Source organism: Amblyomma maculatum, chromosome 6 (genome assembly GCF_055883805.1).
Source record: "Amblyomma maculatum isolate TAMU_Amacu chromosome 6, ASM5588380v1, whole genome shotgun sequence".
Lineage (NCBI taxonomy): Eukaryota > Metazoa > Arthropoda > Arachnida > Ixodida > Ixodidae > Amblyomma > Amblyomma maculatum.
Window position 1 is genome coordinate 161,037,279 of NC_139349.1, and position 17,664 is coordinate 161,054,942.

Below are 17,664 nucleotides of genomic sequence, written 5' to 3' on the forward strand. Positions count from 1 at the left end.
AACTCAGGTTACCGACATTCTACTGGAAATTAAGAAGAAGAAATGGGCATGGGCAGGACATGTAGTGCGAAGAGAGGATAACCGATGGTCGCTTAGGGTAACAAACTGGATTCCAAGGGAAGGAAAGCGTAGCAGGGGGCGGCAGAAAGTTAGGTGGGCGGATGAGGTTAAGAAGTTCGCAGGGGTCAAGTGGATGCAGCTAGCACAGAACCGGGTTAAGTGGAGAAATATGGGTATAGTCAGGCTGATGATGACGATGTTGAACCTCATTGACAGATTGTGACTGTCACCTCCTCTCCTCTTCTACCCTCCCCATTTATTCCCCCCATTCCCCTTCCCCAGTGCAGAGTAGCCAACCGGAATTATTTCTGGTTATCATCCCTGCCTTCCGCCCTCCTTTTCTCTTCCTCCTCCTACGCCCTAGTCTGGTGAAGCCAGGCTTGACCTGCAGCATAAAGGGATTATTTTCGTATGGAATGCACCACTTTATCTTTAACCGCACTACTGGGCGCGCAAAGCTATGGAAGTGGAGAGTAAGCGGTACAAAAACGATGTAGAACTGGAGTAAGATCGTAATCTTATTCCGGTTATCCTGCCGTCTGCAATTAATCATTTCTCCCTTCGCTATTGGCTGACACTATTTGAGGAGCATGATAATATCTCAGTATGGATAACTAGAAACGAAATCGAATGGAAATTACTCCTGCGAGAGAGAGGCCCATGATAAACAGTTCTGTTCAACTCGAGGTTAGGTCAAAGTTTTGAAACGTACATGCAACGTGGCATGTACAAGGTTCTGGTCCTAGTTTAGTTTTCAGGTAATGCGTATGTAAGCGTCATTGCTTTTGTGCTGCGGTTCGTCACCGTTGCCGTGTCATCATTTTTCTGTCTGCTAAAGCTACCCGAACTGCCTTTAACACTGTTCGAGGTCGCCTCATTGCAACCTGAAGTACATTGAAACCTGCAAAGTAGGTATTTCTACCAGTCAGACCGGGGCGAAGCTTCTGATTTCTGACTTTTTTTTTCTGCAGCGAAGTCAGCTTTCTTAGAGAAGATAGCGCTGACTCCGCTTTTGTCACTTGTCAAACAGCGTGCCAAGTGGCCCTCATTTTCCGTCGCTTCTCTTTTAACTGCCTTACTTAGTGCGTCTTCTTCACTGATTTCTGTTTGTAAACACCGTATACGGAAACGCAGGCGCTGACCGTGACCCCGGCCCATCGGCCGATAAGCAATAAATTATTCAGCAACGCCTGGTGCGTGTTCACCGAGGCATGTGACACATTTTCAAGTTTGAGCTCATTTTTCGTTTCATTGGCGCTAGCCCATTTTATTTTGTTCCTCGCATACCAGAGATGTGCGCCGTGGTAAAAATTTCGTGAGACACTTAAATCCCGCCTTAAAAGAGGAACGCGGTAGAGTTCACAACATTGTCGTCAGTCTTGCTGCTTGCACGTCATTCGCTACCACCCGCTTATCATGTCACCGATTGAGAAAACAACTTAGTTTACTCTGCACATTCCTTCCTTTTTCCTTTTTCACGACAGCATTTGCTTTCGACAGCAACGTAGCTTTGTACATAATTGCAATATCAGAATCAGCCCACTGCAAGTCAAAGTTAGCATCAGCATGTCTTCAAGACACGTCATTAGTAAGTCGAAGACCACAAAGCATTCACTGGGCCCCCATTTAACACTGCTGAAGAAATGTGTTTTTTATCTTATGTGTTGCGTGTTCAGCTCACAACCAAAGAGTCGTTTCTAACCTGTATACCCTACCTAACTAAACGAATTATTGTTGGAACTCTTATCTGTCTCTTAAAGGAACTTCCTCATCAATTTTGACTTTATTTGAACCTTTTCCTGATAGTGCTTACTTTGTTTGTTTAAGGCTTCTCGGATTGTACGGTGAGGAATGACGCCGCATACGCTGGAGACGCCGAAGAAGCCAAGTTTTCTACGGCATCGGGCCCTTGGGATGTCGCGGAAATCATCGCGGCAATGAGAACAAGTACTCGTCAGGTTCAGGGAACCAATCACGGATTTTGTTTAAATCACGAAGCTGTGTGGATGTGCTACCGCAGGCGCTTAACGTAAGCAATGCACTCTGGCCCAATGCACAATGGCACTCGCTCTTGTGTATTCCCTGTCCTCGCCTCTCCCTGCCGCGCGCGCGCGCGCGCGCGCACGCACACACACACACACACACACACACACACACACACACACACACACACACACACACACACACACACACACACACACACACACACACACACACACACACACACACGCACACGCACACGCACACGCACACGCACACGCACACGCACACGCACACGCACACGCACACACACACACACACACACACACACACACACACACACACACACACACACACACACACGCACACGCACACGCACACGCACACGCACACGCACACGCGCACGCGCACGCGCACGCGCACACACGCACACGCACACGCACACGCACACACGCACACGCACACGCACACGCACACGCACACGCACACGCACACGCACACGCACACGCACACACATTACTTCAGCAAGCATATTTCCTTCCTTGTCCTGTGTGTGTGTGTGTTGAGGGAGAGAAAGGGCGTGCATAAGAGCTGGGTGATTGGAAGGAGAGCGCAGAGGACCAAGATCAGAGGCGAAAGGCAAACAGCGTTGGGTACCGCTGCCAGGTGCCATCAAGTCATCTCTTCTTGGCGGATAATTTGTTATTCAACACTGTACACACAAGTTATCATGCTATATTTGCCCTCTTATCATATCCATTCGAATGACGCTATCGCGTCAGTCTCTGAAGGCTCAGAAGAGGAACAGGAAAAATCTTGTTCTAAGGAACAGCATCCAGCCCGCAGATGCAGGAAGCAAGTAAAGAAGAGGGCGGGGGGGGCAAACGTGCTTTGCCCACTTGTTTTCATCCCTTTTGTGCAGGCTCAAGAAATTTTCAATCAAAATTGTCGACCACACGTTTTCTCAACATAAGGCAAGTTGTCTGTCGGTTGTAGCGATTGCTAATAGGGAATAACCGCACTGGTTCTGCTCTGTAGACCGTAGGAATAGATAGTACGTGGGCTGCTTCGGAGCGGTAATTCGCAGTTAAGATTCGCGTTTCTCTGCTCGTTAAAAACCCATTTGATCACACTTTACGCAAACAGCTTAGCAATAGTTACCTCAGCAAACGTCTTCAAGGTCAACCTCTAAACGTCCGTTCTTGCCCTTCTGGTTCTGGCATTCGGTACTGGGCCAGATGATTTGTCCAACTGTATTCGCGCCAGAAGCTCCTAACAAAATTCGTGTACACCCCTGAAGCAGCAGTTGTAACATATTTGGGTTACGGGCATTTGTATGTTTCTTTTTTGTTTTATCTATAAATTTCATGCAAAAAAACAACACGCAAATGTTTTTGAGACTTTTGGCTGACATCGGTTTCTTCATTTTTCGATTGATTGTTAACAGTCCAAAGCCACATAGTAAATCAATCAGTAATAAGCGCAAAATGTTCAGCGGTAATCTCCTTTAAGCGGTCATCCCATGCAAACACGTGTTACGAAGCGGCGGCAAGCAAACGCGATCACGTTGCCGCAACATGGTCGACGCAAGGATCGAGTTTTCCCTAAGCGTCGTTTCGAGCGTCGCGAAGGGCACGCTACGCCTCCAGCTTCAAGTGCACCCTACAAACACAGTCACACAGAGCGCGAGCAAATTGTCGTCATTAACGGTCTGCTTGCGTAAAATGACGCGCCGTGCGCGGAGGACGCGGGAACATGTGCCGGGCGAGAGAGGGGCCGACCGAGTCAGCACGTGCCAGAAGAAACAAAGCAATGCATGGCTGTCGCGTCGCTGCGTTGCCAGGGTAACGGCTGACGCGGGAGCAGCCCAGTAGCGGCCTTGAATCGCAAGTGCGACACGTGTAGTTTACAAGGCCCTTGCGCCGCTCTGCTTTGGGCCAGCGCCGGACCTCGATCGGCTCCGCAGGCGTGGAACTGCCGCGCTAGGCTCCGTGGGACACCCCTATTTTGACGCGTCCTCAGCCGGCCTTTCGTCGGCTATCTGTCACCCGGTGGGCCAGAGCTCAGCACGTGGCTTCCATAAACATATTGTGAGCGCGCAGCAGATGGCGATGACAGCCACTGACGCTTACAGGAGTGCGAATTCTTCGTAGGTCGCGCAGAGCACCTCCCCCCCCCCCCCTCCCCCTCCCCTCCCTCCCTTCTTCTTTTGTCCTCTGCGGTATTGAACGCTATCTCGCGGAACGGCGGTTTCTTTTCAACTCCTATGTTCATGAATATTTCTGAAACGTTTACGACGTAATCATTCCTCGCGAAGCTGTTTGGCTACACGGAATATCACAGTTTTGTAAATCATATATGCCTACACTACACACGAGAGAGCTCCATCCTTCCCGATGATTACTTAGGGCAAAATGTGGCGCCTCCTGAGATCTCCAAATCCTTACTACACAACGTTTTAAGAAAGTCAGTTACCCTTATTTTGGTTAATATCTGTGAAAAGTCATTAACTAAGCCATGCAACTTCTTGTTAGTTCCTTTAAAAACACGCGTACAAAAAAAAAAAGAAAGAAACGAAACGGATACGCACACTTTCGGAGCTACGTCGACGCTCCCGTGAAACATGGAGCCATCGATCTTTTAATTGAAAGCACTTATCTGCTTTGGTTTGCATGCGAAGCACTAAAACACTGCCACGCGGATTGTCACGAAGAGTTCATTATAATAACACTCTGGAAAGCGTTCATGACAATATCTGGCATCCATCTGCGAAAGGCCACTGTGAGACCTAGCCATTCGCGGAATATTAGATATCTGCAGTAATTGATGCCGGCACAGAACAAATTTCGTACACGCATGTGTACCCCGTCCCCGAAAGGGATATGATTTTCAACCTATCTGCGCTCTTCTGGAATGTCTGTTGAAATACCTGCCTCTATACTGCCCGTCAAGGCTGAATTAAGCCTAAGGTTTTTTTCTGTTAATTGTGACCAAGCTGTCAGCCGTCTGCGGCGTTTTCGTTCGCGTCCTTGTTTATAAATATTGTTACGGGGAGCAGTCATATAGCTGGTACATTTACTCTCCTCAGGACCTGGCACAGAAAACACATCTTTACTGTCTGCGCCTCTACCTTCGTCAGTGCCGGCTACCAAAAAAAAAAGAAAGGTCCCTTTACTAGCCGGCATCCACACCTTTACCCACGTCTGTTTCTGTCACAGAAAATAAGTATGTTTAATTCTCTCAAAATTCTCGTTTCAAGTATTATAAGCTTTCAGAATTGCTACTGCAATGAGATTCAAAGGTAATTTTGCACCATTAAAAATTAGGTCACACTGCAGCGACCATGTCACGAATTTAGGCATAGTTTCGATATTAAAGAAAGACCGATTTCCGAACTGTGAAGACGTATCCGCGATACCGCATAACACTGCACTGCAAACTAGGTTACCAAAGCGTGGCGGCCAGTGCTTACGCCACGCTAGACAAACTGAAATAAAGAAGTAGCAAAAATGAGGTTGTCACACGAGCATAGCAAAACGTACGTATTTAGACTACCCTAACTAATAAATTATCTTTTACTGCTCCTGATTTCTTTCTTTACCTGTCGTTAAATCACGACGCGCGTGTAGATGGCGCCTTCGCTCAAAAATGACCTCGGTGTGATAGTTTTCCTCACATTAAATTTCACCTGACATGTTTATTGAAAATTTACTCGCTCACGGAATAGGAAATTTTGCGAGGAGAGAAATACAATTCCTACAAACATTTCTATAATTTGTAAACATCAAGGTACCTATCGGAAATCTTTATGCTGCGAACTATATTGAATGTTCTTGCAGCTGTACAAGCCCGCCCTGCAGGCAGCCTTATCTGATACTGAATCATGCCGCGTCCGGACATTGCATTCTGTATTCATTTCACGGTTAGTAATGGACGTGGCTAGCGTACGGAGGCCTGCCTCCGAGGCAAATATAGTCTCGTTGTCTTTCCCTCCATGCTGCTGGCGGGTGAGCACGTAGCCCAGACTCATTTTTATGCGAAAAAATCCCCTATTAACGTTCATCCCGAGAAAAGCAAGCTAAAGCAGACGGTCGCCCGCGGCCTCGCATACATCTGCGAGCTGCTAAAAAGAGCAGCATCTATAAATAAGGTTGCGCAGTGAGTGTTTGCTTCCTCTTTCTTTCTTTCTTTCTTTCTTTCTTTCTTTCTTTCTTTCTTTCTTTCTTTCTTTCTTTCTTTCTTTCTTTCTTTCTTTCTTTCTTTCTTTCTTTCTTTCTTTCTTTCTTTCTTTCTTTCTTTCTCCAATCAGTCACGTATATATTGTGTGGCTAAACCGTTTAAACTCGCGTGCGGATTCGGGTGATTTCAGCCAGCTTTCAAATGGATAGCGAGACTCGTCCTTCGCGGCAGTGTTCGGAGGCTTAGATAAGCTTCGCTAAGTGGCGTGAACAGAGTGAGCAAGAAGACAATGACAACGTCGTCGATATCTACCAAGACAAACTAAGCTAAACTACCGATTTCACAGGCTATATCAAGGTTTAGCCCCATTAGGCGTTTGCCAGTTTTTTGTCTCTTCTTTTTCAATCTTCACGTTTCTATTTTGGGCAATCTTAGCGCATGTCTCGTCCCTCTACGACGCTGCAGGCAGCCGGCTGGAACTTATGTGGCTTAGTCTGACCTGTCTCCCCTTTATCTGCTTATACGTGAATCCCCCTCCCGCCCCTCTCTGTTTGCAGTGCACGTGTGGACGCTACATCAGCAGCGGCGAGACGCTGCGCTGTGTTTTCCGTGATGGCGCTGTTTCCAAGATTTTTAGACGACAAAAAGGAAAAGAAATTGTACCGCATGCGCTGCAGACGTACTGCACGTCCGAGACGAAGTGGTGACATCGAGAAGTCGGAAAACGCATGTTCTACTGTCGTCTGCCCGAGTGCTCACTGTCTTGCTCTTGTTTGGATTTTTCAAGAATATTGCCCATTTTGCTTCCAGCTTTCAGCCTAAAGCCGTGCTTGTGACGCGCTCTCAGTTCTTGTCTCAGACTTTTCTCTAAATTATGCGTTGATCAGAAAGTAAGCACTGCACTAGCAGTCACAAATGGCCACAGTGGCGAGTGGCGCAGATCGCAAACAGTACATGGAGATGCCACTGAGGCGCCTTACATCGCTCTTAGCTAGAGAAAAGGCTATTGTTGATGATAACAACTAAGCGGATCCGAGCTAGAGAGTGTGAGACTTTAGTGTCACGGTACTCGTAAATAGAAAGACAGAAAAAGACGAGGAGGGAAGGAAGGAATGGTAACCAGAGGAAGCGTTCCGCTTGGCTACCCTGCACTGGGGAAGTGGAATGATGGGATTGAAAAGGAGAAGAGAAATGGGGCGAGGAACAGGGTCACAATTCTCACAAGCCAAGTGCTGAACAGAAAAGGCAACCAAAATGCTACTGCCTCTTCTGTCGTCGAATCGAAAAAGTGAGCACACGCGTATAAATAATAACAGCCCCACCGGCTAAAAAAATAGTCTAGTTGAATGTAAAGTACGAACTCATAGGAACCCGTACTCACCTGTGGGGCTGAAACGTGGAGGCTAACCAAGAGAGTTCTACTTAAGTTGAGGACAACCCAGAGGGCTATGGAACGAAAAATGGTAGGGGTAACATTAAAAGATAGGAAGCGTGCATAGTGGGTCAGAGAAATAACTCAAGTTACCGACATTGTACTGGAAATTAAGAAGAAGAAATGGGCATGGGCAGGACATGTAGTGCGAGGAGAGGATAACCGATGGTCGCTGAGGGTAACAAACTGGATTCCAAGGGAAGGAAAGCGTAGCAGGGGGCGGCAGAAAGTTAGGTGGGCGGATGAGGTTAAGAAGTTCGCAGGGGTCAGGTGGATGCAGCTAGCACAGAACCGGGTTAAATGGAGAAATATAGGAGAGGCCTTCGCCGTGCAGTGAGTATAGTCAGGCTGATGATGATGATGATGAAAGTACGAACATTGATTTGTGGCAAAAAGTTTCGCAGGACACTTGCTGTGGATTCGGAAGCATGAGATGGATTAAGAAGTGCATTAACGTGTACATACTTACTGCAGACATTCACTAACCGCTGCGACCACGTCACTACCCTGAAGGTGACGTGAGCCCAATTTGTCTGGCAATTTTTTTTTTCTGGATGCCGTGGAAACCTCCCCGTACCACTGCTAAAGGGGTATCGAGAAAAATGTTGCGGTAAATTGTGTTTGCATACTTTTCTATGTGTCGCCCTCCCAACTCGCACCCCCTAACGTTTTGGGGTATTTTAAAATTACTTCGCCTCGGTAACGAGATTTCATACTTTCACGATATGTTCTAGGATGTCCATGGTTGCTCTGTACCGAATAAAAACATCATAGCTGTTTTGTGAAATTAGAAAACTGCTTTGAAATATTTCGGTTCCATGTATTCCTATGGGAGCTAAGTCTACTTTTCACGCTCAGTCGGCCCAGCCTGGCGACAGAAGCGCCACCGCATCGCGCTTAGGTCACAGATCTACAGCCAATGGCGAGTCATTCACCCGGCAGGTAACGTGCCCTTTCCGCACAGTGGGCGCAATGGAAATGTGTTCTTCAATTAGATGAATTGCGCTCCATGCATTGAAGTACGCTTTGTGAATAAACGGCTCTGCACAGCGCCTATCTTTCACAACGGCAGCATTCACTCCCATATTGCTTAGCATCAAACTCTCGGCAATTTCAATTGCGGCATGTAATTTGCCTTTCATGTTTTGCGGGGTTGTCTGCTACCAAGTTTACACAGCGATGCTTGTTGTTCAAATTTTACTATTATTTACCGGCGAGCACAGTGAGCTCACAATGAACAGCATACTGTGTTCCTGCCACTTCGTTACAATAGCGCTGACTTGTGAGCTGATTGATTGTTTGATGGATCCTTCTGCTCACCTGGCAGGCGTCGTTGCCTTTCTCCCCTCCGGCGCAGTAGGAGCTGGCGGGCATCAGGAACTGCTTCTCGGTGACTGCATTGATCTTGGCCGTGCAGTCACGGTCCTCCACGATGGGAAGATGCGCCTCACGCACCTTCAGAGCGATGGGGCCACCTGCGACCGCCAGAAGAAAGGATGCTTGAGTGAGAACAAAATCTGCGTGATTTTGTTGCGAAATCCCTAATCCGCGGGCTGGTACCCTGAGCAAAACATTGTCTCGCTTGTGGATCAGCTGTGATTGGACAATAGCTGCATAGCAACTGCAGTGCGTAACAGCTGCATACAACGTGTTTCCTAGGCAACGAAAGGTCCTGCAGTATGCCGCTGCATTCACGCAGCCAATTGACAATAGCAGATATATCATTGGTGATAAATTTGTGTCTGATTTTAACCAATTACCCGAATCACCGGTCCAATATATTTAAGCGTGTTACTAATGCGCTGGTCCTATATAGGGCCGTCTATTCCCAACAAATTCCCAACATTGGGCCCGTGGTTTGTGCTGGCTAGGATGTGTGTCTCATGTCAGCCGACTGCACAAAGCTACGCCAATTAATAGCAAAATCTGAGCAACATCTTTCTCTCACGGTATTAAAATGTTGGGCCATAATTCTATGCATGTTTTTTCGGTAGGTTTCTGTCACATCCTATTGCAACAGTGGCTATTTTGCTCAATATAACCATCGCAATAAATAAAAAGAAATGTGACTGCCCGTTCGGGAATCGCAGGAGCCCTGTGTGTTGGCTATTTTTGTTTTCTTTATACATAGTTTGAGCTAACGGTACTGGCACTGTGTCACAGGGATCGCTAGATCCAACTAATTTATAGATCACAAAGTTTGGTCCCGATAAATAAAAACAAAGGTTTGGTTGTAGTTGAATTGAATTTATTCCAGATGAAACTACTTCGGCCATCACACATGGGAATTAATGAGATAACTTCGTTTTCAATGACTGTTACGGCCCGGCAAAATGTTTCGCGTCTCTTGAGTGCCCGAGGAGGACAAAGAAGCTTCTTTCTAAATGCATCCGTCTTCTGGAAGCAAGCTGAACGAGAAAAATAAAAATGTTTGCGCTGTAAAATGATATGAAATGTTTGTTCCTAACGGGTTAATACTTTCTGCCCAATGACGGGGTACCGAGGGAGAAAAGAGTCCTTACCTTCACCCAGGTAGCCGTATCCAGTGACGGTGCACCGCTCTCCTGGCGTTGGGGCCGCCCCACGAGCGGGCAGGCAGACGAGGCAGACACGAGCGTTCAGTTGTACGCCGCCCTGCAGTTTGAGCAGCGCGATGTCGTTGTCCAGTGTTTGGCCGTTGTGGTTGTGGTGGATGTAGGTGGTGGCCACCCGACGCGTCTGGGCGCCCGGGTGCGCCCGCTCGCTGCCCAGGTCGTGGTCGCCGACGCGCACGAACACAGGCTCGCCGTTCCTCACCAGACTGCGGGAACACATGAGAGCAAAACATTTGAATAAAAATATTGTAGTTTCTTTTTCATAGCTACGAAAATATTAAAGCCGCGGAGAAGGCCTCTCAGACGGTGAAGCTGAAGCCAAGGACGCACAGGGGGAATGTGATCTTTTATTTGCTTGTGATGCTTACTACAAGGAGGATGAAGGCAGGGAAAATAAGGAGAATTAATAGCAGCGTCACATTAATAAAGATTGTACATGCGTGGCGGCTGTAAGGCAGCCGTAATATTAGGTCAGCGTATTTGAATGAAGAGAGAAAACAGAATACACTCGAATTCGAAAGGATATGTTACGAATGACATCATCACGCTTGCGGACGAATAGTAACGTAACGAATCGGTCGAGTACAGTAGCATCAGGCTCGAATTAGTACTAGAAAAAGTCGTCTCAGAACGTAGTGCCGTTTGCTGTTAGGTTGGATTATTGCTATTTTAATAATTTGTATCGTAGCATTAATATGTTTTACCAAGTCAGAAATACTATACAGCCGCATCAGTAAGAGCTTCTTACCGTAATATCCCTAGTCATCGACCACGTGCCATATATTAAAGATATCAATTATGTCAAAACTACCATGTTATTCATCGTTCTGGCCTGGAAAACGTAAAATGACGGTCTCGCTGTTGTCGAAGAATACCTTTCAGAAAGTCGCGATCGCAAGAAAAAAAGAAAGAAAAGAAGGAAGTGCGACAAATGAGAAAGAAAGAAATTGTTCTCGCGAATTTACCCGAATGCACGAAAAAAAAAAAAAAAAAGGGATTGAGGTAACGAAGGTAAGCGTACGTTTTTTTTTTTTTTTTTTTTTCACAAGCTCAAGGAAGCGTACGACTGATACGGAACTGGAGGTCGCTATCACACTGTATCGTGACATGCAGCGTTGATACAGACGTTGTCACAATGTTACTGTCAGGCGACCGCACCATAATGGCGCCGCAGCTGATTGCACTTTAGTGTAGTTGCCTCCGTGCAAAGCAAGCTGTGGATTTCGCGGACAGCGCAGCATTGTTTTATGAGTCTTCCGAGCAAGATAAGATCCCGTAATTAAGTTGAGTGTATCCCTTGTAAGGTCCCTCCAGATGCAAACAGAAAATACGTATTTTATAGCTCTTTTTTTTTGCTTACCAGGAAAGGGTTGAAAGCGGTTTCTCATCTTTATATACACTGCGAGTAAGAACAAAATAGGTAGAAACCCGTTCTTCATCCTAGCCGTAGAGGCTGCTTTTCGAAATTATCCCTAGTCTTCCACTTCAGCGTATCTCATAACCCGTGTCGCTATGGTACGTTAAAATTCCTCAAATAAAAAAAAAAGGTATAAACGAAATTTGTGGAGGTCGCCTAATAATAAAAGTGAAAGGTGAACACGCGGGCCAATAAGCGAAGATACGAAATAACGTTTAGATATGCACTGGGAAAGAAAATTAGCCAAGGCTTAACTCTGCTTAAAGCAGATTAAGAAAGCACTCTGGCATGGTTAGGAAGGGATCCGCTTGGTGGTTCATAATCTAGAGCTGGCACAGAGTATGGTAAAGTGTTAAACGTATTTAGTTGGTTATGATGAAAACGATTGCGCCTAAGGAAGAAGACCTCGGCAAGCTAGTCACGAGACAATATGTGCTCGTCTCGCTTATATGTGGCCACCAACAAAGGACGGCGCATAAAATTGGAGGTACATATATGTCGTCGGTTCGAACCCCAACAGGAAACAAGCTTACCACTTGGTTAGCTGATCGATGCTAAATGGGATGCGAAACACCACCCTAAAGTGTCACAATTTTGTTATGAAATCAAGTGGTAATTTTTGTTATGCACATACAAGTGCTAGACGATTGTGCTGGGCTATGACCATCCGAAATAATGCTGTCGCACTAAAAGAAGCCCACGCACACACAGGGTAACAGCGGGGTTGTAATACCCACTGCACAGCATAAAAAAAATGTCTCACACTATCACAAAGAAGCGCAATCCAATTAAGACTGCTTAGAAACAATGCAGCGATCCGTGGGGAGCAGTCGCTCACCTCGATCTTCATTATTGGACCATGAACAGCATTTAAAATATTATTCGCAATCGTACGTTGCATTTCACAGCTATTAGAGATTTAGTTTAGCGCTGCCGCTTACCGTTACCGTCTATCGCTACCGCCCGAGCGTCAGTACGCCTGCGCAGATGACTCCGAGGACGACAGATGGCGCCACGTTCTTGTCAAATTTTGGCAGACTCCTCATGCAGGGACCAATCAGCACGGCCGCGGTAAGCGACAGCGCTAAACTAAATATCTCTATTGTTCGTTGCGGTAATACTGCTCGTATATCGCCATGCTTTCGTCTGCGACGACTTGGGGACGTTTCGGCGCTGGAGCAGATGAGCAAACTACAGAGCTGAGTATTGGCAGTTTGCCACTGCCAAAGGGAACTTGGCGGGATAAAGTTTTGCTGCTTTCAGATGCGCACAACAAACTGGTTTTATTGAAAACTAGACAAACATTTCGTGATAGTAGAAGAAATGAGCGTTAGCACATCTAGCCTATAACTATACTACACTCATTATGAACTGAAAAAGGGTCGATAGTGGGCCTCAGTTCGCAAGCCAAGCCAACGTTTCGGCAAGGAAGCTTGCCTTCGTCTTGCCCCAGACAACTTTGTAGCTATCTTCATCTTCTTCTGCCTATATATTATACCCGGGCATCGCAAACCATCAACCCAATATTTGAGTCTGTTGGCAATGTACTGATTCGGTGTAGGGCCGGAAACGGGCAACACATTCCCAATAATGGGTCGATGGCTAGTGCTACCAGGGTGCTAGATAGCCATCGGAACGAATGCAGCAGGTTTGGCTGTCGTCTGGACAGCGCTAACGAGGCCAATACAGAAACACAAATCTGGTGAGAAGACGCGCAGGAGCACAGACCGCACTCTTTAGACTCTCGGGAAGTCTTTCAAAGAGCGCTGCTTGAACTCTAGAGAAGCTTTATTCCTTGTTTGCACGCTTGACGAAGACAATGAAAATGGCAACAGCAGGAAAGAAAGGGACACACGCTCGATGTTAGAGGCGAGATAATAGAGAAACAAGATAACACTTTGTCGCAACCGCACTGCTGTGTCCCTAAGCAACAGAACCCTTGCAGCTCTTTTATCTTCCCGGTCCTGGAACACGGAACGACAAGCGGGACGTATGCCGTGTTCGAATAAATCACGTTTGCAGTTTCTTTCCTGTTATTTCAAGCAATAAAATTGGCAGTGGGCTCTGGCGTCATTGGCAGTGGCGTCATTGGCAGTGGGCTCTGGCACGTGAGAGCACCTCTGGCGGGAGGAACTCGCAACGCGAAAAAGTTCCGATGGCACATGGGCATATGATGAAGATGAGCTGGGATGATTGTCGCTGAAATATCGTGGCCTGGCGACAACCCCTGCCATGGCACCGTCTCCGCAAATTACACGAGTAAAAACTCCTGCACGGCTGCCAACCGGTGAAAATACATCCCCAATCAATGAGCCCAGCTGCGTCAAGTAAAGTAGTGCATTGGGGCAGCCATCAGCAAAACAAAAAAAAAAATAATCAAGTGCAGCTCCGCTCCGCTGCCCCCAAACACCTTCAATGCGGGTGCGCTAATCAGTAAGTCATCGACGCAGTGCCGTATTACAACGTCCACTTTATTAAATAAATTCTTATTTAAATCAACCAAAAGCCAACTAACGCAGTTGCCGTTCGCTTTACAAACACTTAACAGTGTTGCGGAGTTTCTGAAACCAAGGTTCTCTCCGGAGTCTCGTCCCCTCTCCCCCATTTAGGAGGAAACTGTCGCCCGCAGAGCGCTGTACGGTTGCGGAGAACTAGCCACCGATAGCTTTATCTGTATCGCTTAGTAGAGCCACCGTACTGCATTGCGACTGAAATTGGTCAGTTTCAAATTGTAGAAATATTTCTTTATAATTCCCAGTGAATATTGATGTTAGGACATGCCTAGAGCCTCACTTTTAAGTGCGAACTGCCATTAAATCACGATATAGCGTTTCAAAGTCGCGTGCAGGAAATAATGCAGAGCTTTGATACAGTTTGATGCGATCATATTGTGAGTAGCCACCACTTTTCGGTTCAAATGCCGAAGATAGCATTCAAGGTGAACTTAACGTTTGTCTAAAAGTTCAATGTCTTTCAAGAACGTAAATAAAAAGTTCATTGCGAGTCTCTGCCGCCCAGGGCAGGCTAAGGGACCTAAAACAATGCCCATTGTTAAAGGCACTGAGGAGAGCTTTTCCATGCTATATTCGTAGTACGCGCGCTCGTCAGCGTACGTATGCAGGACACTCAAGTAGGATATGTTGCACAGTTTCTACCGAACCACAGCTGTCACAAAGCGGACTGGTTATTTGACCAAAACGGTATCGCAAGCTCAGGCGGAGCCGGTAGTAAAGAGTTTCTAGTTGGCGAGGAAATTTCGGAGGGAGTCTTGACCTTAGATGTCGGATTTGTCGGACTATGCATTTCATCATTTCATTTTATACCATTACTCCACGATGCAGCTTAGAACACACTTATCTCCCCCTTCATTTCTTGTAATCTCCTCACGATTCTTTTTCTATCTTTACCTCCCGTATTCCCCTTCCTACACAGAGTAGCATGTCAGCGAAATTTAAACGCTGGCTAAAATCTCCGTTCTTCATTAAAGGGTCTTTCTCTCTCTCTCTCGGTTCAAATGTTTGTTACTGCGAGTAAGCTGTCTGACGAAGAAAGCGTCGCGAATGTGAGCATTCAAAGCTCTCGCTAGCGTTCAGTAATTTCTATAGGCTATTATTTCCTGGCAAAAGCTGCAAGAGAGATAGGAGGACACTTGTTGCGTAAAACGTTTTTGTTTGCTCTGTGCCTTCGACTTGGTTATAAAAGTTCGGTTCGGTCTTTCACACAACCTGGGCCGGCTGCACAAAATGGGCCTAGCGCTGATGGCGACATATCAACTGTCAAATTGAAGCGGCGCTAACAAAAGTTTGGGTTTATAATCTGGATAAAATGGGGTAATATAGGGTTGAGTCAATCATTCTTTTTTTTCTCTAATTCCATTATCACTTTAACATTAAAGTATTGAATTGAAGCCGTCGGAGGAAATGCCGCTAAGAATGAGATGTGTGTCCCTCGCTGTGGTCGCCGTTACTTTACCAATAACTTGAATTTTAATTTGAAATCCACAAAAGATGACTCTTGGTGACAAACTGCAGGATATTCTGTGAATGTGCGGCAAAGCACGAACAGCGAACGGCGTTGCAATATCGATCGACAAAGCAGGCAGCGCCTTCGGCTCACCTAGTGACGCAATGCGCCGCAGTCAGCACCCACTGTGTGCCGATGAGGGCGCCTCCACACAGGTACTGGTTCTCGGCATTTATCAATGCAGCCTGCGAGATGAGAGGGAAGACACACCGCTCGTTACGTCACCTGCAACCCTGAATAAGGTGTCCTGTTTCGGCGCAGAAAATAATCCAAGGACATGCACGTTCGATTTTCATCCACTTTTGAGTCGGCGCTGCCGTGATCACCGTTACAACAATGAAAATCACGTATTTATTGAGAGGCACACACAGCACACATTGTGAGCTACAGCGCGTAGGCTACATACATGAACGAGTGGCTCAGAGAACAGGTTATCCGTCTTATGCGAGTGATCTTGTAAAAAGGTGCGGTATTGAAGAAGTGCTGTACGTGTGTTTTAAGGTGCGTGAGCGGAAGTCTATAGAGCGCAGTGCAAAAACATGACCGACAAAGACCATGGGCGCAGAATTCCAAAAGTTTCAGCGGCAAAATAATTTATTGATATGTTAACTAATAAATTCAACGGCGCAAAAAAGCAGCCAAACACATAGAGAGACAACGAGACCAGTTTGTTTTTTACGCCGATAAATTTATTTAACAATGAACCGAAGCCTATTAGCCCAACAGCAAGTTCTCTTAGATGATAACTAATTTACTTCTTTAATGTTGAGCTGCAATCCCTCATGCATTACTTCACATCTGGAGCCTTTGAAGTGCATTTTAAATAAATAAATGAATGTATAAATAAATAAATAAATAAATAAATAAATAAATAAATAAATAAATAAATAAATAAATAAATAAATAAATAAATAAATAAATAAATAAATAAATAAATAAATAAATAGATAAATAAATAAATAAATAAATAAATAAATAAATAAATAACAAGCCCATGAGCTGTGTACATATGTTCTTTGTCCTTCTTGTTTTCTGTGCGACTTTCGTAAGTCATGAATTATCGACTTTCTCAAGCATCCACTGCCGACTATGGCCATCCAGAGTCCAATGCAAGATTTAGATAGAACAAGTATTATAGGCAAATAAGCTGTAGATTGTATCAGTAGAACACACGAGTTTTAGGGAAAAAATACCAACAGAATACAGGTGCACCCTCCCACTTTTGCAACCTGAACGCACGAGCGTCGACCGCCGAGTCGATGAGCGCGGTACGACGGAACACAGCGGCGAAATGAGCGAGAATACGCGTGTGCGCGCAATGAGCACTCCGTTGCAACTATCCTCTGCCAGGCTGTTACGGGAACCGGATTCAACCCCACCTGCTTTTTTGTGCGTTATCGCATTTTCTTCTGTTTTCTGCATGCCGCTGAGAAAAGATTAGAATAGGCCAAAATGCTTTGATAATGATTAGAGAAGACAAAAAAAAAAAGGCTGATACGCATGCAGTATAATCAGCGGGTGTATATCGCATTCCACCTAGCGCTACCACATGACCGCTTATTTATAATTTGATGCAAGCGTTCAGAAAAGAAAAATAATGATGATGGTGATAACGGTGCTCAAAAGAAGCAGGGGTGAGGTCCCGTTCCCAGAACAGCCTGGCAGAGGACAGCTACACCGGAGTGCTCACGGCGCGCACGCGCGCATTCTCGCTCATTTCGCTGCTGTGCTCCGTCATACGGCGCTTATCGACTCGACGGTCGACGCTCGTGCGTTCAGGTTAAAAAAGTGGGAGGGTGCACATTTCTACAACAGCTTCGTTCAAAGTTTCGATTGCGCATCTGCAGCCTTTTAAAAACCTGTACACCTCATTCTTTTTCGTGACGTCACGGGCAGTAGAGGTTTGTCTGTACGGTTCGGCTTTCTAGGCAGTGCCCATAATGTGCCGTAGTTTTGCTTGTCACCGTTATGCAATAATT

General features: G+C 46.1%; 1 protein-coding gene across 1 annotated transcript in view; it reads right to left on the reverse strand.

Moving 5' to 3' along the window:
- Positions 1 to 17,664, reverse strand: part of mas (trypsin-like serine protease domain-containing protein masquerade) — a 45,840-nt gene that overhangs the window by 17,303 nt on the left and 10,873 nt on the right. The window contains exons 6-8 of the mRNA XM_084607638.1: positions 15,779 to 15,870; positions 10,174 to 10,451; positions 8,972 to 9,126 (exon numbers count right to left, since the gene is read on the reverse strand). Coding sequence (XP_084463764.1) covers positions 8,972 to 9,126; positions 10,174 to 10,451; positions 15,779 to 15,870 — 525 coding nt within the window. The remainder of the gene's footprint in view (positions 1 to 8,971; positions 9,127 to 10,173; positions 10,452 to 15,778; positions 15,871 to 17,664) is intronic.